Source organism: Dermacentor variabilis, chromosome 9 (assembly GCF_050947875.1).
Source record: "Dermacentor variabilis isolate Ectoservices chromosome 9, ASM5094787v1, whole genome shotgun sequence".
Classification (NCBI taxonomy): domain Eukaryota; kingdom Metazoa; phylum Arthropoda; class Arachnida; order Ixodida; family Ixodidae; genus Dermacentor; species Dermacentor variabilis.
In genome coordinates, this window is record NC_134576.1 from 74,578,192 (window position 1) to 74,604,407 (window position 26,216).

The 26,216-nt window shown below is 45.6% G+C and overlaps 1 protein-coding gene across 2 annotated transcripts in view; it reads right to left on the bottom strand.

Annotated features, from left to right (window-relative positions):
- Positions 1-501: 501 nt before the first annotated feature.
- The window catches only part of kin17 (kin17 DNA and RNA binding protein), a 40,043-nt gene continuing 14,328 nt past the window's right edge, over positions 502-26,216 (bottom strand). For both annotated transcript variants that reach the window (XM_075704486.1, XM_075704485.1), the window contains exons 8-11: positions 24,317-24,518; positions 18,240-18,308; positions 8,650-8,763; positions 502-5,965 (exon numbers count right to left, since the gene is read on the bottom strand). In XM_075704486.1, coding sequence (XP_075560601.1) covers positions 5,807-5,965; positions 8,650-8,763; positions 18,240-18,308; positions 24,317-24,518 — 544 coding nt within the window. In that variant the 3' untranslated portion in view covers positions 502-5,806. The remainder of the gene's footprint in view (positions 5,966-8,649; positions 8,764-18,239; positions 18,309-24,316; positions 24,519-26,216) is intronic.

Consider the following 26,216-nt stretch of genomic DNA (forward strand, 5'->3'; position numbering starts at 1 on the left):
GTGCGACTTGCCTTTGCTTTTATATGTTCATGGATGTATAGTACTGTGTGTTGCGGATTTCTGGCTCTGTGATATCGTTTCTTTTCATTTTCCTACTACATATTTTTTTTATATATTGTTATTTCTGCTACAAAAAAACTATTATCCGTCACCATTATAGGGTTATTACATCTGGCCAGCCTGAACGAATATAGCCTTTTTTTTTTTCTTTTGGACTCACTCCGGAGTGAAAAACATCATTATATTTTGACTCAGGCTCAGTTCGGGCAAAAACAATGTTTTTCCCCCTTTTTTGTTAAGTTCTGGTTAGATACCCTGTTATGGCCAGTGTTCTTGTAAATAAAATGTACTCACCATGGTGGCGTAGTGGCTTTGGCATTGCACCACGAAGCCCTGGGTGCAGGATCAAATTCTGGCTGTCGGCCTTGTAAAATGTGTTTACCCAACGTCCAAAGACGTTATAGGCTAGTAAGATTTCAAATGGACCAGTCAAATAGAGGCAACAGTTTAAAGTGTGATTTAATTACAGGCAACAGAAATTTTTACTGCGAATACTGGAAAAAAACAGCTTCACTAAAAATTGGGTTGCGATTTTGCGAGGTCACACAAGTCTGCAATATTATTTTTTTTATTTTTGCATGCTAAATGATCTCATAGGACCAAATAACACAGTAACCGTAAATACATGCCCACAAGTAGAAGGTAACCGCGATGGCACAGGCCAGGGCCAGAGCACTGTCTTTTACCTAGGTGAAACAAAATTGTGCTCATTTATCACTTAAATATGCAGCCGGTTTTTAAGTGGCTGCTTAATACATGGTTGTACAATGAAAGGAAGAGTCTGACCAATACGATACAAGCTATAAGTCAGAAAAGATCTATAATGCCCATAGCCGTCTTTGTTGCATTTTCTGACGGGTAGACAGCACCTTATGTGAATCTCCTAGCAGTCGACGGACTGATGCGAAAGTTCCAAGTTGTCTGGAAATGGCATGTGAAAAATAAAAGCTCAAAGTTATCCAAAAAGCGCAGGATTTGTTTTTGTTGTATTAGGCAATGAAAAGGGACATTCCTTGCTACCAACAAAGTAAGTGTAGGCTAGGAAAATCATCCAACCACTGGGTATTCCGAAGGATGCATGGCTGAGTCTGGCCTAACCTTTCATGTACTATGCTGGATATTCTGGCTTTTCTTGTGACCAGTGTGATCACTGAAAGGTGTTAATGTTTTGCTGTATAAATAAGCAGGAGCAGGCTGCAATGACCCAATTGCAGCAATGGTAAATATGCTTGTATTACAGCGGAACCTCGCTCATATGTTTTGGAAAAAAATTGGGGCAGTGCAAAAATTCGAAAATTTCAAATTGTACTTGAATATGGAATTTGTTATATTCGCACTTGCTTCAAAAATTGTGTACATGAAAAATTTCGGATGTCATATAATATTTGGAGACATTCGATTATGCGAAACTTACTGAATAAGCCAGCAATTTATTTTTTTCAGCCTGTGAGTGACCCCAGCGACCGTACTTGAGCGCGGGCGCTGCACTCACTTTCATTGCTGTATGGTGGCTACCATGGTGTACCATGGTGTACCATGGTACACACCACACCACACGACACCACACCATGGTGTCGATGAGCCTTGCCAGGCTCATCGACATTGACATAGCAGCATGGTGGCCTCGTAGGCTTTTTTGTGTGTTGTGTCAATTGGACACAATCTTTTGACTTTCTTTGTGGCCAACCTGTGATACGAGGACCCGATTTTGTGAATTTTCGCTGACACGTGCCATGGCAGCAGAAGAGGATTACGGCAGGCCCTCCCCGAAGTGGAGGAACAATCTGGAGACCACATCGAAATGAAGAGAAAAAAAGTGCTATTTGGAAATGCTTTGTGAAGGCAACGTCATTGACGGCGCAGTGCACGACATGCAGCGCAAGACTTAAAATGCCGACAGGCATGACAGCTATGCTTGCCAACCATCTGAAGCAGCATCTGGCTGCTGTTAAGGAGTACCGGAAGATTGCTGCAGGTGTGCATCGGAAAGATCAGTCAGCAATAAATGACCTTGTGTGCTGCACTGAGCTGGTGTCAGAAAAGATGAGAAAAGAAGACTCAAACACTACATAACAAGGTGGCTGCCATGGTAGCGCTTGATTTACAGCCTTACAGTGTTGAAGACAGGGGGTTTAAAAAATGCTTATGCCTCAGGCTGTTGTGAACTATCACCTACCATTGCTCACTACACTTTCATGCACGTTTGTATGATGACACACGAAAGAAGGTGAAGGCCAAAATCAGCAGTGCTTTTGAAGCAGTAATAACAGCTGTTGTTTTTACGTGCGACATGTGTACATCACGGCCCAATGAAAGTTACGTGGGCTTCACTTGCCACCTTTTGGCCACAATTTTTCAAATGAAACGACTCATGCTCAATGCTTATCACATGGCTGCCAGCTACAGCGCCGGCAACATAGCAGAATTGCTTGACGAGATGTGCACTGAATGGGAGATACCCAATGACTGCCAAAAGTACATCGTGATAGATAATGGACGTAAATCAATGTCACGGTCAGGAGGCTTCCGTGGACCAAGTGTTTGTGCTTTGCTCACACACTGCAGCTTGCTATCAACGACGCAATATCCTGTGCACCGTCTATTGGTCGTTTGTGCAAGAAGGCTAGGCACATTGTTGGTCATTATAAGCACAGCTCGTTGGCACAAAGGTGGCTAGAGGAATGCCAAAAAGGAATAGGCAAGGTCTGGCGCAAGGTGTGGAAATCAGACGGAACAGCCAATACTTGATGCTAATTCAATAGTCACTGTTGAGCTAGCTACATCGAACAGCAGCGTTGATGGCCTACAGCTCACTACCGCAAAATTCCGAGCGAGCGCCTCCACCTATGCAAGAGCCCCGTCCCCCAACTTTACTGCTAATTTCAAATTGCTATGCCATTCCATCGCCGCTGATTGCTCGCCACTGATATCATTGCTAGGCAGATGCTTGCAGACGGCGCTTCAGAACGAACCGTCAACGCTCCCAAGCAGCAATGTTCTGTCACCGTAGTTGCCGCTTTACCCTCTCCTCGCAATAATATCACACGAAGAAGAAAATGTAGTGATATTTGAAGTGGCGCCAGCTGCGATGTGGGTATGGCCGAGCCGTGGTTCACTGTTCGCCGTCGGTAGCCATGCACTGCAGCTGAGCTTGGCTTGTATCAGAACTCTCATTAGTGTTATATGTTTGACCACGGACTTCAAACGGAATGCTAGGAACTTATTTTTTGCGACCAACTTGGAGGAATCTTTCGATGGTTTTGAGAGTGGTGAGCAGTACTAACAAATCTTTGGCTTAATAAAGTTTATGTTAAATATAATTTGAAATCTGTGCCCACTGCGTTTTTTTTTTTCTAGCGGGAAAATTTTGTCACCACTTTGAATTTTGGTGCTGCTTCAGGATAGCGCTGCCCACCACTCTACTTTGCTGGTAACTTGGCTTTGCTTGCAGGAGAGAGGGGGGGAGAGGGGGGAGAGAGGCACTTGCTTGGAATTTTACGGTAGAATGGAAGGAGCCCTCTGAATATGTCAAGTACGGAAGCCATTTTATGATGCTACTGCGACTGCTAGTGGAGAAGGAAATCTGTCCCTTTCTGCTCAAGTACCAATTATATTTGAAACGCTTAACTGTCTTAGCAACTTCAGTGGCGTCAGTTAATTCCCTAGAGAACTGGCTAGTCCCATCAAAGCAAGATTCCCCTTGCATGCACAGGATGAGGAAGCATGCTTGGAGATGTTTTTGGACCCACGTTTCAAATCGACAATATATTCAAAACAAACAAACAGAAGATGATGTGACGTAATAGTTCTGCGGAAACCCACACGGTGGACAGAAGTAATTAGGAGCAATTAGCTACGCCTGGGTGGACATGTCCTTTTTCCTTTATTAAGAAGATGATGTGGTTAAAAGAGCTGGTGCTTCAAGACCTGGCCTTATGTCCTACTGTGGATACGACTAAACCAGAAGCTAGAAAGCAAGAGCCAAAACAGTCTGTGCAGCCCTCCTGTGATGTTTGGGGTGCTTTTATGATCTGGCAAGTAGCCGAGCGGGAAAAATAACACTTTCTTCATCAGAATGGGAAATTGCTGCTTATTCCAAGGAGGCATTATTAAGAAAAGACAGTGATGTATGCGGCTGGTGGCAGACTGTGGGCTCCTTCAGGTACCCCAGTCTGGCCAAGCTTTCCCTTAAATACCTGGCAATACCAGCCGCCTTGGTCCCAAGTGAAAGAGCGTTTCACAGGGCAGGGGAAGTTGTGTTGGCCAAAAAGGAAACGCCTGCTTTCTGAAAACGTGGAACAACTCATCTTTCTGCCTAACAACTTTTAATGTTTGTTGCCACTTGTTTTAAACTGCGATATTTTGTATGTGATACATTTATGATTTGAAAATCTAGTCTCAGTAGTCTAACACAACAACCGTTGTGCAGCTATGTATTGATATTTCTTGTGCAATCTCACGTTCTGTTCTAATAGTACATTGTTTTCAACATAAATATATGGTGAAGTAAAACTTCATTAGTTATAAAAGGGTCTGTCTTTCATTATTTGATATTTGAAGCTAGATATCTGTATTTGGTTCCTATTAAAAAACTTTGACATTCGCACACCCTTACAAGAAATGTGAGAAAAAGACATATGAGCTGAAGGGTTTTCATTTAGGGCTCCACTCTTTAATTTAGTGGCTACAGTCAATGACCCATTTTCTGGGCACCAAATTTTTTTGAACATGCCCGATAATTCGGACGGCTCCGCGGTACTACTACGTACCCCATAGAATGAATGTATAAGATTTTCGAAATTTCAGACGCAAGAATCCTTTGCCATCTGACTTTTCAGACTTTTTACCATGACCGCAGGTCCGAAACGGCATTAATCAAAGTTACAACCACTGCCATTTTGATTGTCCCGCTGCCTCGAATCGGCGCTCCTGCACGCAGATCCACTGGCAGCCGTAGACACCACCACGTCAACACTAGGTCTAGCGGCTTCGATGTTCGCTATTAAGCTTCTTGCAATTCGGTGCCATGCTTTGATTGAAAGAATTCCCCACTGTCAGCAAGGGCATGTCTCTGCCTTTATCTTCCTCGCCAGTGGCTTCGAAGCTCGGGAAGCACAATGCGTCGCATATTGCTACTTCCCAAAAGTCAGCTTTGTCTCAATACAGGGACACAGTGCATATTTCTTAATTATACATGTGCGCACCTGCTGTCTCCTGTCACAGCACGAGCAGTGATATGCCTAATAATAATAATAATAATAATAATAATAATAATAATAATAATAATAATAATAATAACAATAATCCTTTACTACTTTTTTTGATGTGCCTGCAGCAATTTGAGCCCTTAGGGCAGTAAAAGGCATGCATTGATATTTTTGGACGTTTTCGCAGCCCCTTCAGAGTCCGAAAAATCAGACAGTGACTGTATATGCAACAGGAGACATTGCAGTAATCTTGTATTTATTTATTTATTTACCTCCATTACCCCCTCCCATCCCTCCCCCCCAAGAAAAAGAAAATTAGGCTAGTAAGCAAAATGGTAATGCCATTTCCACCAAGTAAAACTTTCTGTGGAGAACATCAGCCCACTGCTCCTGCCACTCACACTCTTACCAATCACACTTAACCACAGTTAAAATAACCAAAGTTCACTGCGGCACACAGTATTACAAAGGGTGATAAAGAAGATGGGTGTTTCGGAAAAATTCTGAGAAACAAACATGTGTTCTTGCTTTCACAGATGTCACGATGGCACGTGAAGTTTGGAGAAGTCTTCATATGGAATTTTCTCAAGCACGCGGCCGCTGATGAGTCCAGAGTCGAGGCGGAGTTTTGCACAGAAGCCTGCCTGGTCCACTTCAAGCAGAGTAGCTTCCTGACCCCGGTAGGCACCATTGACAACCTGCAATATCCAAGAAACAATTATGGGATGCAGTCCGGAATACACTGAGCCGCTGATAATTTTTGTGGTTCCACTGAATTTTGGTTCACCTGATCATGCATTGCTACTAAGTTGCTTCCCGGGAAAACAACTACTTCAAAACAGAAAAAGGTGAAACATTTGGTATGCTATGTTGAGCGAAAATTTCATTTGTGATTCAAGGTATCGGTTTACATCGCCAAAGTGTGATTGTATAATACATTTTCCTGCCTCTAGATTCCAAGAAAACAAGAAAAGGGGTGAGGCGCATGCGATCGGAAACAGTAGCCACTCGCAGCAGCAGCTTTCCCGCAATACTTGCCTGTTCGTCTCTTGCAAAAACACCGGCGCATACTCGGTTTCCTATTCCAGTACCAGCAAATCTCCGCATGGGTCGTCGCATGCCACATTCACAGCTATTGCCGCCAACACCGTTGCGATAGGCCCCTTCACCTATCTCTTTCAAAGCGGACAAAGCTAGCGCCATTGGAAGCGTAGTGCACACTTTAATAGGCGATATCCCAAACAAGCTGCCATTCTCTGCTGCAGGTGGTGCGAAGTGAACGTCATATTACGCTCTGGTGGCATCATAGTCATCATATTCTGGCGTCCCCCACCGGCTCGATTCCATTTCGGCTTCCAGTTGCCATCTTAAAACACTAAGTCAACGACTGAATTTTCGGATGCCCAAATTTTCGGACATGCCTGATATTTCGGACGTCTTCGCGGCACCGCCACGAGCCCCATAGAATCAATGTATAAGGACATCTGAAGTTTCGGACGCTCGAACCCCCCGCCGTCTAATTTCCCGGACTTTTTGACGCGACGGAAGGTCCTTTGGCTCCTCGCGCAGCACCCTTGCGAAGGAAATCGACTTGCAGCCGAAGCATGTCACCGCTTTGAACCACAACTAGCCGAATCTAGCCGTCACACACCGATTTGGTCTGGGCACACTGGCTATGTTCATCGCCACACTTCCGCCTCCGGTGGAGTTTCCGGAGCGGCGCCATTTCGTTTGTTTGCGCAGCAGCGCAGGCCACGTTTTGGCTAGCGTGGCGTGTGGTTGTGCTGTTGTGTCAAGTGTGCTCTGCGACGCTAGGCCTAGGTGCTTCGACGCTCGTCAGCGAACTCCACTGTTCGCAACTTGATGATTTAGCTTGCCTGCGATGGCCTCCACTCCATCTCCGTCGTTCTTGCTGGTGGCATCGAAGCGCGGAGAGCAGTACCGTCAGTTAACGATGGAGGAGAAAGCCGCCATTATTAAGCAAGTCGTGAGCGGCCGATCACAGGCTGACGTGAGCAAGGAGTTCGACATTTCTAACGGACGGAAATGACTTTTGAACATACCCACGGAAATAACTTTTGAACAGTTTGTTGACACTGACAACGAGCTCGACTTCTGCGCAGAACTGTCTGACGAGGAAATAGTCCGCCAGGTTGTGGGGGATTCAGAAGACTCCGATGTTGAAAATGAGGAGCCAATGCCTGCGCCGCCTACAAGCCCCAAGTTGACGCGAGCACTGTTGACTCTTTCATCGGTGTACAGTGCTGACATGACCCTTACTCAGATCGAGGCGAATGTGATCGCATGCAACTGGAACGCCGTCCAAACAAGAATCAACAAGTTCTTCAAGCCACTGCAGCAATAACACTGGCTGCCTGACGATGCACATGTACATAATAAACCGGCAGTCGGCTGCATACAGAGTTTTTGAACGCTTCTTTTTATAGCCACTTCACTGATGCTTTGGCAGGGTTTCGGAAGCCTGGTACTTCGCCCTTTACCTCTAGATACGAGAAAAAAAAGAAAAAGGTGCATTTTTTTGCATGCATTCATTTTTTCGGACTGCCTGAATTTTCTGACGTTTTTACGTTCCCTAGAGGGTCCAAAAAATTGGTCGTTGACTGTATTTATTCAGAAAACAACAACATATATCTTTCATCATTTGGACCCCACGAGCTCCATGCGCATTGACATCTTGTGCTGCAACGATTCACGCAGAGTGGACATGTCAAAACATCCTGCCAAAATGCCCCTCTCAAAGAAGCTGCTGACTGAGGCCAAATTCAAGGAGCACAAACAAACGTAAGCTTGCCGAAGGCACAAGAACGACAATGTGCGCTTTGGGCCCCACCAGCTCACCGCGCATAGGCATCTCATGCTGCAACAATTTGCGCAACGCTTCGCGTTACATAGATGTCAACTAAAGTTGAGTCTGTCACATTTTGTCACCTTAGATCGTATGTTTTTCTGGTTAGTACCTTCTTCTCGCATTTATTTCGTAAACTAATGAACGAGGTTCAACTGTATTTCAGAAAGTGGACAATCCGAGAATGTGGCACACCTCTTTTGGCCACTCGTGGGATAAAGCCAATTATTTTTGGGCAAATCCATTATTTCAGACTCCCAATAGTTAGGACATTTTGGCGATCTCCGTCGAGTCCGAATTACTGGTCGGCAACTGTATCGGATATATCAAAGGTACTTTTTGGTTGCATGCAACTTTATTACGGCTAAGTTTGACAGTACTGAATGAAATGCACAATGAAATGCTGCCTCTGTTCAACATATCAATGCAGACAAGTGAGTGACTTAGCCGAAAATGCTACTAAAGACTGCCTCCTTTGCTTATGCAACATTCAGTGCACTAGATGTAACATCTCACCTTGACTCGGCGCCCAATGTTGGGGATGACAGTCTCCAAGTGACTCTGGTCCAGCCGCAGCACATCATTGCTGTCCAGCATTCGAACTGTGGCCACATATCGGTCCTGCACGTCCTGGTAATGTAAAGGAAAAAGAAAGAAAGCTACATGTGTAATTTTCACATGCTAACATGTGAATACATTCATACAGAACAAGAAATGAAGGCCTCCTCAGAAAGGCAGCAATGAGGAGGACAAGGATGACAAGCCTGTGCTCAGTGTTAGTCGATCACCATCTTGGTCGTACTTGCGCAAGCGTTGTAAATATACCTTTGTAAATTACAGGGTGTCTACCAAGTTGACATTTCCAAATTCCCTGAGTTTTCCAGGTTTTCCCTGAGTGCCATTGCACACTTCCCTGAGTGATGCAGAACTATGTTTTATGTCAAGACGGGCTGAAACCATATCGCCTGATGCTGTCACTCTCCAGTAAGCACATGAAAAATATAAAAAAGCGACTTAATTCAATTTCAATACTAAGGAGTAGTGTTTATGTTATTCAAAAAGAGAATAGAAGGCAGGGGTTAGTAAAATGCACAGCAAATAAAGTATCTTCGAAAAAAATTGCGAATGAAGTCGGACATTCACAAATACGAATAAAAAGGAGATGCACATAGAAGCAAATATATCTGAATATGAGCTATTTCTATCAACTGATAGCAAGCTCAGTGGTATGAGGCTCGAACTCTGTCACAATTGAGACTCGTTCTCAACCGCTCGTAAGTCAACCTCAACTGTCCTGACATACTCTAAGCCCATGCACGACGCCTGAGTGTTGTGTTTCACTGCTTTAAAGAGTTTATTTTGATTTGGATGAGGGACACCTGCATCTCAGCATCAGCCAAAATTTTGTTTTTTGAGCTCAAACTTCTTCAAAACGGCGGCAGCAAGCTTCCTTTCCCGTTTATTCCTCAATGCATACATCATTTCTGTTCTTGTCCTCCTTCTGCCACTCGTTCACCCCAAGGACCATTTGAAGCATCTTGGCCAGTTGCACAGTCCACGACCGATCTTTAGAACTCCCTAGGGGTCGGGAAAACGTTCGAAAAATCGGCCAGTTGGAAAAAAATAAATGCGTGTCATTTACTGCCCTTAGGGGCTCAAACCGCGACAGGCACGTTCGAAAACGCTCTGAAGGCCTGTCGGTACACATATTAGGCATATCGGCGCTTGTACTGTGACAGGAAATACAGGGTGCACGCGCGTATAATTAAGGAATGCATACTGTGTTCCGTGCCAATAGCCCCTTCCCACGCTTGTTATGCTTCACTGCAATACGTTTGCGTATGCTTCACCATGTAACATTCCTGTACAGAGGCGAAGCTGACATTCGGGAACCGGCATTATGCAACGCACCGTGTTTTCTAAGTTCCTAAGCCAATCACGAGGACCACAAATTCGGAGTCCGTGCCATCGCTGACAGCAGCTAATTCTTTCAATAAAAAACTCGGCACCCAACGGCAAGAAGCTTCATAGCGAACGTCGAAGCAGCTAGGCCTAGCGTTGCCGCAGTGGTGGCAACGGCTGCCAGCGGATCTGCGTGCGAGAGTGCCGGTCCGAGGTGGCCAAGTAATCAAAACGGCAGCGGTGGTACCTTTGATTATCGCCGTTTCGGCCCCGCGGTCACGGCACAACGTACGGAAAATCGGTCGGCGAAGAGTTCTTGCGTCCGAAATTTCACACGTTCTGATACGTTGACTCTATGGGTTACGTGGCGGTGCCGCGAAGCCATCCAAATTATCGGGAATCCGGAAAGTCGGTCGTTGACTGCACACTGGCAACTCCTCCTGCCGACGACAGGGCATCAAAGACGATTCATTAAGATTCCTGTCTGTTACTCGATCCAGCATTACCGCGACTTTCGACCCTTTCAATAAAATTGCCGCTAATTAGTCCTGATAGAGGCCCAAATTCCCTGAGTTTTACCTGACTTTTTCCAGACTACTCAAAATCCCTGAGAATTCCCGATTTTTCCGGTTGGTAGGCACCCTGAAATAGCATTCTGCTTGCGTTGCACGTAACAATATTCTATTAGGTATTCTGAGGTCTGTAAGGAGTCAACTAAAAGAACATTAAGGCAGAACACATCTCAAGACGAGCATTGACGTTAATGCGATTAGCACTAAAGCAATGTGGCCGACACAGCATAACGCCAAACTCTTCCCTTCTGCATATCCAATCTCTTCAATTTTCTTTTAGCGACATCTTGTTCACTTCTTTGTACAGTCGAATCCACTTATGATAATATTCAAGTGCCACGAAAACTCCAATGTTATACCCGATAATTGTTATAACCGGGTTGAACAAAAAAAGAAATCAAAATAGGGGGATGGCAGAGTTGTTGAGAGGAAACCATAATGGTGGGGAGGTCAGTGCCCCTCCCTGCCACCTTTCTCCATCTGGCTGCTGATTGTATTCACTTGTTTAACCGTTTAACTTTGCTTCCTGCGTGCTCTGATCATGTGCAAGAAGCCGCAGCTGTCAGCACTCAAGAATGGCACTGCTTTAAGAACTGCACAGAGGGTTCACGGACGGCAAGTGACATGCGAGCTCGCCGATGCATCCCTTTGGTGGGCCTTATAAAAAATGCGAGGCGGTTACCGCGGCAGCCTGTCAGCTTGACAAATCCAGAAAAAACGCTGGGGCAAGATTGCCACAAGCATCTCTTCATGTACTTCTCACTGGCTTGCACGAGAAAACCTCACGTCTGTCAGCCTTGCTCTACGCGAAGTTTGCCGACATCCATCTCCAAGGCATCCAGGTGCTCCACGTAGTGCAGCGTACGGTCCCTCATGAAAACCCAGGACGGACTTAATCATCTGCAGGGCCTCCTGTGAGGACAATGTTGAGGAAGCCTGCCCTATCGCATCATCGTTGCCGCTGTCGCTATCCAATGCAAGCACGTCCGTGACAATCGCCTCATCCATTAGAAACACTTCGTTTACAAATCTATAGCAAGCGTTTTCTTTTCATCAGCAAACTGTGCATTGCCAATGAACAGCAGGTGGATCAGCCGTCTTCCATTTCGGGGGAGAGTCAATGAGGCTGAAAAGCCACGTGGCCAGGAACGACTTTGATGCAACCAACAAAGACGAGCATGAGTTACTTCATCTGTTGGCAGAACTGCGCCGAATGAGGGGACAGCGAGCAATCTGGGAGCAGCACAGCGCTGTCAGCGCAGTTGGTGCAGTCCATTCGTGTTTCGAAAAGTGGCACCGCATAAAGCAATGGGCACAGCCCATTCATGTTCGGAGGGTGAAAAGGCGATGGGAGAGAGGTGCACGAGGCTGGCGATACGATAAAGGCTGAAAAATGAGTGTGCGGTGGCTGTTGGCGTGGCGGCTATCATGCAGTGGCTGGAATTGCTCCTTCTAACGCGACAGCGTTAAGGAGCTCGTGTCGCAGAAAAGCCGTGCCGTCGGCGGCTTTGGCCGCGAGCGAAAAATCCCGGAAGGCAATTCATAAATAAAAACAACTTGCAAGATGGGCTGGGTGGGAATCGAACCAGGGCCTCCAGAGTGTGAGATGGAGACGCTAGCACTCAGCCATGAGTTCGATAGTTCAAAGCGGGACAAAAGCGCCTCTAGTGAATGTGGTGTTGCCTTGAAACATGCCGTAGAAAGTTATACTGCGGTGTATATTGGTAACTATCAGCATGTAAATTACAGAACACGCAGTTAAACGTGTAGCAAAGTACGTGTCCGTTACATTTCTTCTGCGCTTACTGCACACGCAGAGCCCTCTAGCAGAAAACACAGAAGACTCCCTCCTCGCAATGTACGGCGCTGCCCCGACAGGTGGCGCACCACTTGCCCGCTTCTCGCGGCCGTGCGGGGACCAGTGCGAGGCGCGTCGCGGCCCGGCCATCTGTGCCGATCACGACGTTTGGCTGGCGTGCATCGTTTCCCCCTCCGAGACACCGAGTTTTTTGGTTCGTTCCGCTTGCTCAGGCGCACGTTTCGTTGCCGCCCCGAACGCTGCGTTGCTCGACGCCTCACCGCGTGATTGGTGGGTGCAAAGTCCGATGCAGGGCGCCTCGTAAGTGAACACTGCACCGTAGCGCATTGTCTTACACCCCTTGGCGGGTCGACGGGAACGCTATCGCATTGCACTCTCGAAGGCAAAGCTTAAGTGTCCTGCAATTTTGCTTTTCTTTTTTTCAGGGATTTCACATTTCGTTACCTTTCAGCATGGACACCCAGCAGGCAGGCTTCATCGTTACAACCAATTATCCGGCATAGAGGCATTGTATTAAGTGGGTTATTTCATCATAGAAAACACACAAAAGCTGACAGTGCAGCAGCTTCTCATTATTATAACCAATGTATTGTTAAAACTGGTATCATTATAAAGTGGTTTGACTGTATATCGCATTGGGTGCTCCTCACCCAATGCATACCCTCATTCTGTTCCGTTCACTTTTACCTCCGCACATGGCTACTTCTGGTACGAGCTTTATCACTTCTCTAAAGCTGACTGCTTCACTTATTGCCTTTTGTTCTGCTTGTCTATCCAGGCACCTACCCAGTTGCACATACTCATTCTGGCAGATTGCTGAGCACGTGCTGGTGGGCGAGTTGGTTATGCATGATTACAACGAAGGCGCCAAATAAAACAACGGACGTACGAAGGAGACACGAGACAACCACGTAGGCTCTTACATGGTTGTCTCGTGTCTCCTTCATACGTCCATTGTTTTATTTGGCGCCTTCGTTGTAATCTGGCAGATTGGCAAAGAATGTTCATACCTGCTGTTACATGCCCAGTTGTGCATAACCAATGGCCTATACCCAGTGGCCCAAGTTGGCATTAAAAGGGTTGATACAGACATCATATGAAAAAGTGTGCCATGTCCCCAAAGAAACCCAATCAGGTTGAAGAATGAGCATTATTGACTGTACAACAAAGTAGCAAAATTGCAATATGCAGCACTGCAGTTCATAACAGGATTGCTCCCATTCCTCATGCTTGAGCAGTTCAATAGACTTGGGAATAAATGATGGCTGGCCACCATACGAACGTGGCATGGAAAGAATGTAATACAGATTCACACTTGCAATCAAGTGCTGTTGATAGCTGCCAGTCTCCCTCATGCAGCACATGTAGGAAGGAGGGAGAGAGAAGCTCTTTATTGGAAATCACATATTTTTTTGCAGGCATGCACATGACCACTGACATGTTTTTCTGCATCGAAAGGGCAATGGGGATTAAAAGATTCCGGAGTGGAAAAAAAGGAAACTAAAAAAATGTGTGTGTAAACCTGATGAAGTTTACAGGTGACAAAATGGCAAAAAATTCAACCCTTTTTATATCATGAAGTGAACCATGGTTGAAGCTTTCCAAAAAGACCAATTTCTGTGAGGTATAAATCCAAGGCTCGCCGCTGTTTTCAAAGGCACAGCATAAGACGCAAGATTTCAAGTAATATTAGCAGAACATGAAATATCACATACGTTTGGAGTTCGAGTGAAAATTTATCGTCTTGATAACGAGGCAACTTAGAAGACCCAAGAAAAGGAACTTGCGTATGCACACTAATACAAGGCAATATAGAGTAGCCAACAAATTATTCACACTTGGCAGGGCTGCCTGAAATACTGAATAATTGGAAGGCTTGAATAATCAGTATTGGTTATAGGCAAATTTTTCCTTGAGGTGTGACTATATGGCAGCACGATATCACCTTATGGTGTGGCTTTACCGCAGTGTGTTCACCATGCTGCCGTGAAGATACACCATAAGGAATTCATGCAGTCGTGAAGTCACGCCTCAAGGCAAAGTTTATACACCTGTCTTTACAGTTAAATTCTTCGAATTGTCGGTGAGGGCTATACGTGCAAAAATACGGTACTGCCTCACCTGCCAAGGCTTATTAGTTGCTAGAATTTGTGCTGCTGTCTCAAACCTGGATCATCGCAAATGCGGCTCTTATGCTCTAATACTGATATAGTAACTGATTCTATCGGCCTCACAGAATCGGGGAAAAGAAACCTCCCCTTATATTCGAATAAATATGGCATGTGTGTTCTATTATGTCTAAACTGCCAGTTATCACAGTACAAATTATTCGTTTGCCTTCAGCAATGCAGATAACCATAGGTGAATTTTAGTTATGTAAAAAAGTCAAAGCTGATGCTATAATGTCGCTGAATGATAAGAAAAAACCTGCGGGTTTCTTATTTTATTCCAGGGCCACCGGAGCCAATACTTTTAGTTATTAAAGGGACACTAAAGTGAAAAATGATTTCTTTTGCATCAGTAAATTACCGTTCTACAAGGCCAAAAACACCACTCTTGCAAAGATAAGACGTTTGGTAAGCTAGAAAAAGCGCAAGAACACGGGTGGCGACGCCTACTTAAGTACCGCAAATTGCCTGGTATCTCACTGACGTCATGTGTACGGAAGGTGGCCGAGCACGCCATCCATAACAGAATTGCCGAGTATATCGAGACCAACGACCTTTTCCCTCACAACATGATAGGTTTCAGGCCAGGCCTCTCCACGCAGGACGCCATGAAGCTTATCAAGATCCAAATCTTGGAACGCTGCACTCTGGACACGAGAGCCATCCTTGGTTTGGACCTGGAGAAGGCCTTTGATAACATTCGTCACGAGTTCGTTCTCGACGCCATCTCCAAACTCGACCTGGGCTCGTCCTTCCATGCCTTCGTCAGGTCTTTCTTGAACAAACGATGCGCCATCCTCAAGGCTGGAGATTTGGAATCGGAGAAAATGGAGCTGAGCAGAAGAGGCACCCCCCAGGGGTCAGTCATCTCACCACTCCTCTTCAACATCGCAATGGTCGACCTCTCAAGGTATCTAGGCAAGGTCCAGGGCATCGGTCACACGATCTACGCGGACGACATCACTGTCTGGTGCGCGGGTGGCAGTGACGGACAAGTCGAAGCCGCTCTCCAAGAAGCTGTCGACACTACAGAGCGTTTTCTAACCGACACGGGACTCCGGTGCTCCCCAAAGAAATCGGAGCTCCTTCTCTACAGCCCAAGTAGAAAGGGCCGCAAGCCACAGAACTGGAAACCCCCCTCTGAAATTGACATTAATCTCTACACCAATTGCGGAGATCCCATTCCCAAAGTCGCGTCCATTCGAATCTTGGGAATGACACTCGAAGGGGCGGGCTCGAATAACATCACCATTCAAAAACTAGCAAAAAAGACGGATAGCGTCATCGGTCTCATCAGGCGGGTAGCTAACAGAAGGAGAGGCCTGAGCGAAGAGAATCTGTTAAGGCTAGTCCACGCTTTCTTGTTATGCCATTTTACGTACGTAGTGGCCATGCACGTCTGGAAGAGGGCCGAGCGAGACAAGCTAAATGCCATGATAAGGAGGGGGATCAAGAGCGCGCTCGGACTACCCAACTACACACGCACCGACCGACTCCTGCAGTTGGGTATTCATAATACCCTGGAAGAGATTGCAGAAGCACAAGAAAGGGCACAGATTCTTAGGCTCTCGGGCACCAGGGCGGGCAGACGACTCCTAACTGAGATGGGCGTCCCCCCGGCCACTGTCGAAGATGCCTACCAGGGCCTTCCGAAAGAGCAGAAAGATAACATCATCATATCGCCCGCCCCGCGCAATATGCATCCCCAGCGCAACGTGGAAAGAAGGAAGGCCAGAGCGGTAGTGCTCCTACGCCGCGCAACCGAGCTCCCTGGCGGCAGCTGCTTCGTTGACGCGGCCCAGTATGCAAACAGCAACAATTTCACAGTAGTTTCAATCAACCACAGTAATTCGACCGTTAACGCTGCTTCGGTACGAAGCACGTCGTCGCATGCGGCCGAGCAAGTGGCCATTGCCTTGGCCCTCCTGGACGACGGACATGCCAATATCTTTAGCGACTCCAGGGCAGCCATCCACGCCTTCAGCATTGGCGCTGTGTGTAAGGAAGCCTGTCGCATCCTCGAAGGCAAAAGCATCGCCACCCACACTCTCACGTGGTTCCCCGCTCACATGGGATCCATCATGGGAGGCCCCACAAACCTCAACGAGCTGGCCCACTCCAAGGCGCGAGGTCTCGCTTTCCGTGACCATGGAGCACTCCAACGCCAGCCCGCAGTGGTAGAGAACAGAGATCAACCGACCACATACAACGAAATTGCGCAGCACTTTTATCTCGGCAGGAGAGACTTTCCCCTTCCACACAAGAAGTTAAATAGAGTGCAGGCATTGACCCTCAGATTATTGCAAACAGGTTCATATCCCAACCCGGCTTTATTCCACAAAATTTATCCCGACACCTATGCCACTAGTTCTTGCAGGCACTGCAATGACATCGCTAGCCTAGACCATATGCTCTGGCGTTTCCCCTCGTTACGAGGCACGGAACAAATCAATGTGGAGAAGTGGCTCTCCGCTATCAAGAGCCCCGATGCCGGGGCGCAACTATGGGCTGTCCAGAGGGCCCACGAAGCGGCGGTCGGGCAAGGCCTGACTGTCCCAACGTGGGAGCGGCCCGCAGCGCGCTGAGTCGCGTACCTCAGGACCTTATTAAAGTTTTGCATCCATCCATCCATCTACTTCCAATGGCCCTGATGCATAAGCCCATCAATATAGACCAATCATGAATGTAGCACTTGTACTGAATGAAGCACTTTTTTTCTTTCTTATTCTGGAGGAAGCCTCACACAAAGGGCATGTGTTAAAAATGTACTGTCCGTCGATTGCGCAAGTCGAGGAAGGCATCAGCTTCTAAAACGTTTCATTCTAGAAGAGTTGACTGTTGGGCTAGTTGGTCGTCCATATTTGAAGAGGTAGCTTAGCGCAAATAAAACCACGGACACAAGGAAGACAGACAAGGACAAGCGCTTGTCCTTGTCTGTCTTCCTTGTGTCCGTGGTTTTATTTGCGCTAAGCTCCCTCTTCAAAATGTTTCATTCTAGCATAAGCGAATGCTGAAATTTGTGAGTTACTTTTCATGTAGGACTCGCAAAGCAGTTTAGAATTCATTTGCCACCAAGCAGCCAAGGTGCATGAAAAGAGAACATATCAAACGGAGCCAAAGCCAAGTTTTACATCAATTAATTATGTTATGCCATTAGTCAGCACATTATTTGAGTGGACTGGCACCCTGATATGTTAGGCGTTGCATGTATCCTTTTCTTTGTTTTCAAAGCCCAACAGATACAAACAATGCATCAACCCTCTTTCTATAAAAAATGAAATGACTTACTATGGCAGTGAACTTAAATATAAGCCGGTATCTGAAAGTTGTCACAATCCTCATGCCGTAGGGCAGCTAGCTGCCTGTGCATGAAGCTTCGCATTGGTTGTGCAGACCAGCATGTTTGTTGGGGAGAGGGGGAGACCTTCCTTTTATGGGCTGTGCATAGGAACCACAAGTTCTACCAGCACCACTGGGTGAGCCTTGTGAGATCCTGCCAGCATCGCCCGAGTCTCTCTGACTTTAGCTTAATTTGCCATCTACTTTCGGTGCTCCTTCAGCGTGAAATGCCATTCTGCAAAAAAATCCTAAAATCGACGTGTGGACTGAGCGATTTATGCTTCTCACTGGTATGTCATCACTCACCTCTACGACGCCCTTTTTCTTGTAGTACTTCTCACCCAGCTTCTTGGCCATCACTTTCACAACAATGTCCTGCGATAAAGCAGATACCATTAAACCGAGAGTTAGTTTGTGCACGCGTCAGAGAAATGCCGTGTTGTGGTAAATGTGGACGACAATAACAACGCTGGTAGCAACATCTCGCGAGGCTTTGTCGGACACATGAAACTTTTTTGCGCTACATGAGTGGTTGTTGTCAAAGAAATATAACACAGATGAAATAGACTGCAGTTTGTCAACTGAATCGCTGCCAACGCGTTACACCAGCAGATAAGCAGAATACGGTCTATTACTGCAATAACAACTTTGTGTGCAGTCTGGTTAAACTCTGCACCAGAAGATGGTGCCACTGACCCAGCTGCTCATGTTTGTGCTCCTGGTAGTCCAGCAGTCCATGAACGATAATTACAAATATGGACAAGCTAAAGCTGTCTAATATCCAAATAAGTCCTGCAGAGGAATGTGTGAGGTGGAAGAAGTTTCAAGTGAGAAAGAAAGAAACTGCGATCTCTAGTAGAACCCCGAGAGTGTACCCTACTTCAGTGACCTTCAGAAACAAACTACACCGCCTGAACAACACCTAATCCTCGCCCCTCACTTTACCGCTTGAACTAACCAAGCAGATGGCAGCGTGAAATATTTTTTTCTTCTTCTCAGTTTTCAGCAACTGCATTCCAAGGATATGGAGCAGGACCCATACTTCGTACAATCCATTTCACTTTCTATTTTTCTTTTCTTATCTTGTACAGTGCCAACTGACCAACCCATTATTGATGGTGTACAACAGGAACCGGGACAGTAAGAAAGGGTGAGACGAATGATAAAAGAAATGTATTGTTAGAAAATATAGTGCTCGGCCTCTATGCAACACTACACTATAGTCTGGTGGGTGGCGGCTTTACATTACATGAACAATGATGAATCGATGTTGTCGTGCTATCAACAAATATTCAGCATCTAGCCATTGTTGATAACCTAACCATAGACCATTATGGTGACTGTGATAGTCAATGCATGGCAACCACTAGAAAAAATCTAACCTCCCATTGGCATCTTGAATTATTACTAAGCCAGATGAATCCTTCCACTAGAACTGAATAATAGGAATCTGTTCTGTTTAAGCATATACAATGCCCTATGAAATTTCTTGACCTTTTCTGTGCCATGGATGATCTGGTTTAGTCTCAGTGCTTTGACGTGTTTTTAACAGAAGGCTGCACACAATTCATGCATGGGCAGTGTGAGCAGCAAGTGCTAGTTTATTCTGGTGGAAGAAGTAAGACATGTTGGCAAGTGCGGTCTTTAAATATCATTTCACCATTTTTTTGTCAGAATTGTCAGTGTCGCGGAATTTTGTCAGTGTGGTACGGAAGGCGTTAATGTCTACTTAATGTCCTCATCTCTCATCCCTTCACTACGAAGAATGTTCTAAGCTGGGCAGCCAGAACACCTGGATTTCGTATTCCTTTATGCAGCTGACATTGCCTTTTAATTTCCAGCTCTAAATGTGTCCGTGGATCATGCCTATTGACCCTTTTTGAGGCAATCCTGTGGGCTCTGCCATGTTTGATCACCTGGTGACACATCCATCGATTGCCTCGCTGCCTCTGTTACCTCTGTGTTTACAATGGACGTGTATGATGCTGGTGTAGCTAAGCAAACCTCTGCTTCAGGAGATATCGTAGATGGTGACTGAGCAGACGACACTTAGCTTTGGCCAAAGCTTCAGAGAACTTGCACGAGCACTTGCATAGCTGATTAAACAATGTCCAAATGGTGGGAGCAGCGTATATGGTGCCTCTTCTAAAAGCAGGGCTAAATGTGTATTCCACGCTATCCAAACTTACCGCTCATGAATAGGACCAGGATTAGTGTTTTTCTCTTCGTTCTTTATTTGGTAAATATTTTGAAGCAACAGCATGTCACCGTTTCTGACTCAGTAATTTTCCTCGGTGCAGTCACTATCCGATTATTTCCGGCCTAATGAAATCGACTTCATACTCTGCGCGAACACTGGCATCATACAAGATGTAGACGTGCTCGGCAAGGTACGCTGCAGTGACTATAGGATGGTAAGAACTCGAATTAGCCTAGACTTGAGGAGGAAACGGAAGAAACTGGTACACAAGAAGCCAATCAATGAGTTAGCGGTAAGAGGGAAACTAGAGGAATTCCGGATCAAGCTACAGAACAGGTATTCGGCTTTAACTCAGGAAGAAGACCTTAGTGTTGAAGCAATGAACGACTATCTCATGGGCACCATTAAGGAGTGCGCAATAGAAGTCGGTGGTAACGCCGTTAGACAGGAAACCAGTAAGCTATCGCAGGAGACGAAAGATCTGATCAAGAAACGCCAATGTATGAAAGCCTCTAACCCTACAGCTAGAATAGAACTGGCAGAACTTTCTAAGTTAATCAACAAGCGTAGGACAGCGGACATCAGGAACTATAATATGGATAGAATTGAACAGGCTCTCAGGAACGGAGGAAGCCTAAAAACAGTGAAGAAGAAACTAGGAATAGGCAAGAATCAGATGTGTGCATTAAGAGACAAAGCCGGCAATATCGTTACTAATATGGATGAGATAGTTCAAGTGGCTGAGGAGTTCTATAGAGATTTATACAGTACCAGTGGCACCCACGACGATAGTGGAAGAGAGAATAGCCTAGAGGAATTAGAAATCCCACAAGTAACGCCAGAAGAAGTAAAGAAAGCCTTAGGAGCTATGCAAAGGGGGAAGGCAGCTGGGGAGGATCAGGTAACAGCAGATTTGTTGAAGGATGGTGGTCAGATTGTTCTAGAGAAACTGGCCACCCTGTATACGCAATGCCTCATAACCTCGAGCGTACCGGAATCTTGGAAGAACGCTAACATAATCCTAATCTATAAGAAAGGGGACGCCAAAGACTTGAAAAATTATAGACCGATCAGCTTACTGTCCGTTGCCTACAAAGTATTTACTAAGGTAATCGCAAATAGAATCAGGAACACCTTAGACTTCTGTCAACCAAAGGACCAGGCAGGATTCCCTAAAGGCTACTCAACAATAGACCATATTCACACTATCAATCAAGTGATAGAGAAATGTGCACAATATAACCAACCCTTATATATAGCTTTCATTGATTACGAGAAAGCGTTTGATTCAGTCGAAACCTCAGCAGTCATGGAGGCATTACGGAATCAGGGGGTAGATGAGCCATATGTAAAGATACTGGAAGATATCTATAGCGGCTCCACAGCCACCGTAGTCCTCCACAAAGAAAGCAACAAAATCCCTATAAAGAAAGGCGTCAGACAGGGAGATCCGATATCTCCAATGCTATTCACAGCATGTTTACAGGAGGTATTCAGAGGCCTGGAGTGGGAAGAATTGGGGCTAAAAGTTGATGGAGAATACCTTAGCAACTTGCGATTCGCTGATGATATTGCCTTGCTTAGAAACTCAGGAGACCAATTGCAATGCATGCTCACTGACCTGGAGAGGCAAAGCAGAAGGGTGGGTCTGAAAATTAATCTGCAGAAAACTAAAGTATTGTTTAACAGGCTCGGAAGAGAACAGCAGTTTACGATAGGTAGCGAAGCACTGGAAAGGGTAAGGGAATACATCTACTTAGGGCAGGTAGTGACCACGGATCCGGATCATGAGACTGAAATAACCAGAAGAATAAGAATGGGCTGGGGTGCGTTTGGCAGGCATTCTCAAATCATGAACAGCAGGTTGCCACTATCCCTCAAAAGGAAAGTGTATAACAGCTGTGTGTTACCAGTACTCACATATGGGGCAGAAACCTGGAGGCTTACGAAAAGGGTTCTGCTGAAATTGAGGACGACGCAACGAGCTATGGAAAGAAGAATGATGGGTGTGACGTTAAGTGATAAGAAAAGAGCAGATTGGGTGAGGCAACAAACGCGGGTAAACGACATCTTAGTTGAAATCAAGAAAAAGAAATGGGCATGGGCCGGACATGTAATGAGGAGGGAAGATAACCGATGGTCACTAAGGGTTACGGACTGGATTCCAAGGGAAGGGATGCGTAGCAGGGGGCGGCAGAAAGTTAGGTGGGCGGATGACATTAAGACGTTTGCAGGGACAACATGGCCACAATTAGTACATGACCGGGGTAGTTGGAGAAGTATGGGAGAGGCCTTTGCCCTGCAGTGGGCGTAACTAGGCTGATGATGATGATGACGATGAATCGCTCGTGGATGTATTCAGTTTCGATAGATTTGTTCTTGCTGCACACAAGGCTCAAAACGTAGTTGTTTTGTACATTGTAATACTTTGTAGCCCCCAAAGATGTATTATTCCTAGTAACTCGCTTACTGTGGGCCGTCACGAAACATTCAACTTCGAACATTCGTGCGCTATCACTGCAGTGCGCCAATTATTGTGCGTATATAGTGTGCATATATTCAAGTGAGCACCCATTCATTTCTTTATACATTAGTGATAGAGTGGGAGATAGCGCAAGTTTCCATGACAGTTGGGGTAGATGTGTGTGGGTACTGTACGGGAAACTTACTATGCAGGGTGTCTACCAAGTTGACATTTACAAATTCCCTGAGTTCTCCACGTTTTCCCTGAGTGACACAGACATTCGTTTTATGTCAAGACGGGCTGACACCATGTCGGCCAATGGTTTCACTCTCTAGTAAGCATGTTAAAAATAAAAAATGACTTACTCCAGTTTGAACAGTAGGGAGTAGTGTTTATTTTATTCAAAAAGAAAACAGAAGGGAGCGGCTAGTAAAATGCACAGCGGAAACGATATCTTGGAAAAAATAACACCTATTGTTGAACATTCCCAAACACAAATAAAAAACAGATGCATAATGAAGCAAATATTTTCGAAGATTACCTATTTCTATCAACTGATAGCAAGCTCATTGGTGCAAGACCCAAACTTCGTTACAAGTGAGATTCTCTCTGAACAGCTGGTAACCTCAACTGTCCTGATATACTCTCAGCCGGCACACAATGCCTCAGCATTAAGTTTCACTGCTTTAAAGAGTTTATTTTGGTTTGTATTAGGGACACCTGCATCTCAAAAAAGAAGGTTATAATAATAAATTATGGGGTTTTACATCACAAAACCATGATCTGATTATGAGGCCCGCTGTAATGGGAAACTACGAAAATTTGGACCACCTGGGGTTCTTTAACGTGCACCTGAATAAAAGTACATGGGCGTTTTGACACCTGCATCTCGGAGTCAGCCAACATTTTGTTTGTTGGGCTCAAGCTCTTTCAAAGAAGTGGCGGCACGCTTCCTTTCCCGTTCATTCCTCAGCGTGTACGTCCTTTCTGTTGTTGTCCTCCTTCTTCCACGCGTTCTCCTCACGGATCATTTGAAGCATCCTCTCTGTCAGTTGTACAGTCAAGGTCCAATTTTTCAGACTCCCTAGGGGCCGTAAAAACTTCCGAAAAATCAGGCAGTCGGAAAAAATGAATGCATGTCTTTTACTGCACTCAAGGGCTAAACTCGCCGCAGGCAAATTCGAAAAAGCCATGAAGGCTTGCCAGTACACTTATTAGGCTTATCAGTACTCATACTGTGACAGGAGGTGACGGGTTCACTAGTTAATAATGAAGGAATACATACTGTTTACTGCGACAATTGCCTCTTCCCAAGCTTATGCTTCACCACACTACTTTTGCGTATGCTTCACCGCGTAACACTCCTGTACTGCGGCGAAGCTGACTTTCGGAAACTAGCATTATGCAACGCGCCATGCTTTCCGAGCTTCGAAGCCAACCGCGAGGACCACAAAGGCAGAGTCAGTGCCATTGCTGACAGTTTTTATGACAATTATTTTGCAGCGTTTCCTTTTTGCACCTCGGCAACCGCAAAACCATTGCACGTGGAATCTGTGTCGATTCAGCGTCTGTTCCGAGCAACCAAAACCACTGTCAACACCGCAAGACTACTTGGCACGGCAACACATGTGCAGCAGCCATGCGCCCATACCTTTCCTTTCATAGCCACAGAAAGGCGTCCACGAGTATAGATGAATTTTGTTTCATGGCCCAACTCACACAGGTGATCCAGTAAGCACGGCGGTTGATCTTCTCCCGCTTCTTCTCCTGCTCCTGCATGATCTCGTCAAGTGCTGAGAGCTTCGCCGGTTTTTTGGGCTTCGGCTCACCATCGCCGTAGGTTGATGATGACGATGATGGTGACTTGTGCTTCTCCCTAGCTTTGGCAGCCACCTCCAGGGGGTTAACCTTCCGGGACTCCCTGCAACAGGGACGGCAAAGCACCACCACTCACTGATCACCGACGAAGCTCTTCCTGTGGTTCTATGTTTCATTCCTCCCCTTATCCCCCTTAGACACCAATCAATTCTATCCATTGAAAATTCAGTTTCCCCACATTTCTACTATCTTCGAAATCATAGAGAGCATACCACGGCAGAATGAATTGATAATCTTTCCATTTTTCAGCGAGATTTATAATGTTAACAGAATGTATACTCCATGCGAGAGCTGTCTACAAGAACATCGGTTACAAGAACAACTATTTTATGTCTACAATATTCGGAAAGTACCTTTCAGCCACATGAAAAATGTGCCAGATGAAAAAGATCGTAAAAAAAAAGTAAGAAGGAAGTGAACCCGCTAAATGATGACATACTGACACCAAGAGCAAGCACCTAACTGTCTGACTTCGAACTGGTTTCCTCAAAACATTTTACACATATTATTAAAACTTACAGCACAGGTCCAATTGGAAGTGTTTTATTACGCATGCAACATATTTGAAATATTATATTCATCAGTGCTTCTGTGCTTTATGCCTAATCATGATGAGCACAACTGTGCACGCAGCACCCGTATGGATTACGCTCGTATAAAATGCTTCTGCACATTTACTAACAGTTCTTCTTTTTTACTTTGTGCACTCTTTTTTGCAATTTCTGTGTACATTTTATGTTTGTATTTGACATTTCGTGTGCTAGACCGAAAGCAATGGTAGGTTGCTTTCGGTGAGTAAAGCTCTAGTCAAAAAGTATGCAGAATGCAGGCGAGAAATATAGTAGCTTTCAGCAACTTGACAGCAGTCTCCACTGAGACTCAACAATAATGACAACTGCCATGCTGATTCTTGAGGCACTGATGGAAGACATTTCTTTCAGCGTGTTAACCACAGCGAGCAACTTTGATTGAAATTTTCTTACTTTGGTGTACCAATCCTCCTGTCTTCGTAGGTGTGCTAAACCATTGGAAACAAACATAGACGAAGTAAAGCAGACTTCCATTAATTCGAATCTAGTTTATTCGATCCTGACCAGAAGTCCTGGCTGGTGCTTATGCATATATATGGTCCCAAACTTTTATCTTGATCCTAAAATTGGCCTTTGTCGGATAATTTAAACTTGACCAGATGGCATGCACGAGCCTGGCCCCTACGGTGACCCCAATAGCAACCCCTTTAGTGGCAGCATGTCTCCGCAGAGCTTAGAAAGCAGTGACTACGTTGGACACACGTCAACCTGCTTCGAGAACGGTTATTTTCGGCCTGCCCTGAGAGGACATTTAAGCAACAATGGTATCTCACAATATCCGATTATGGCATTCACCCAAATATAATGCGGGCATTTTCTTTTTCAAGAAAATATCGCCGGAAATTACTTGGACGGCCCAATCAGATAGGAAACCAAAACCACTTTTGCAACGTTTGTATGCTTTACCGCACAACGCAGCTGATTGAGGCGAAGCTGACCTACAAAGCCGTGCAGCAAAGCTGAATTTAGAAAACCGGCCGCCAAGGGCCTTGCCCATTTTTCTTGTTAAAACATCAGATGTGTGTCAGATTTCTATTCTGTTTAATAGCCTTAATGTCGATTCTGTGTTAGTTTTCTACTTTGGACACACAGAACGCCGGGGTGCTTTCTATCTGTCCAAAGCACCCAGCACTGCCGTAGTGGCTGAGCGG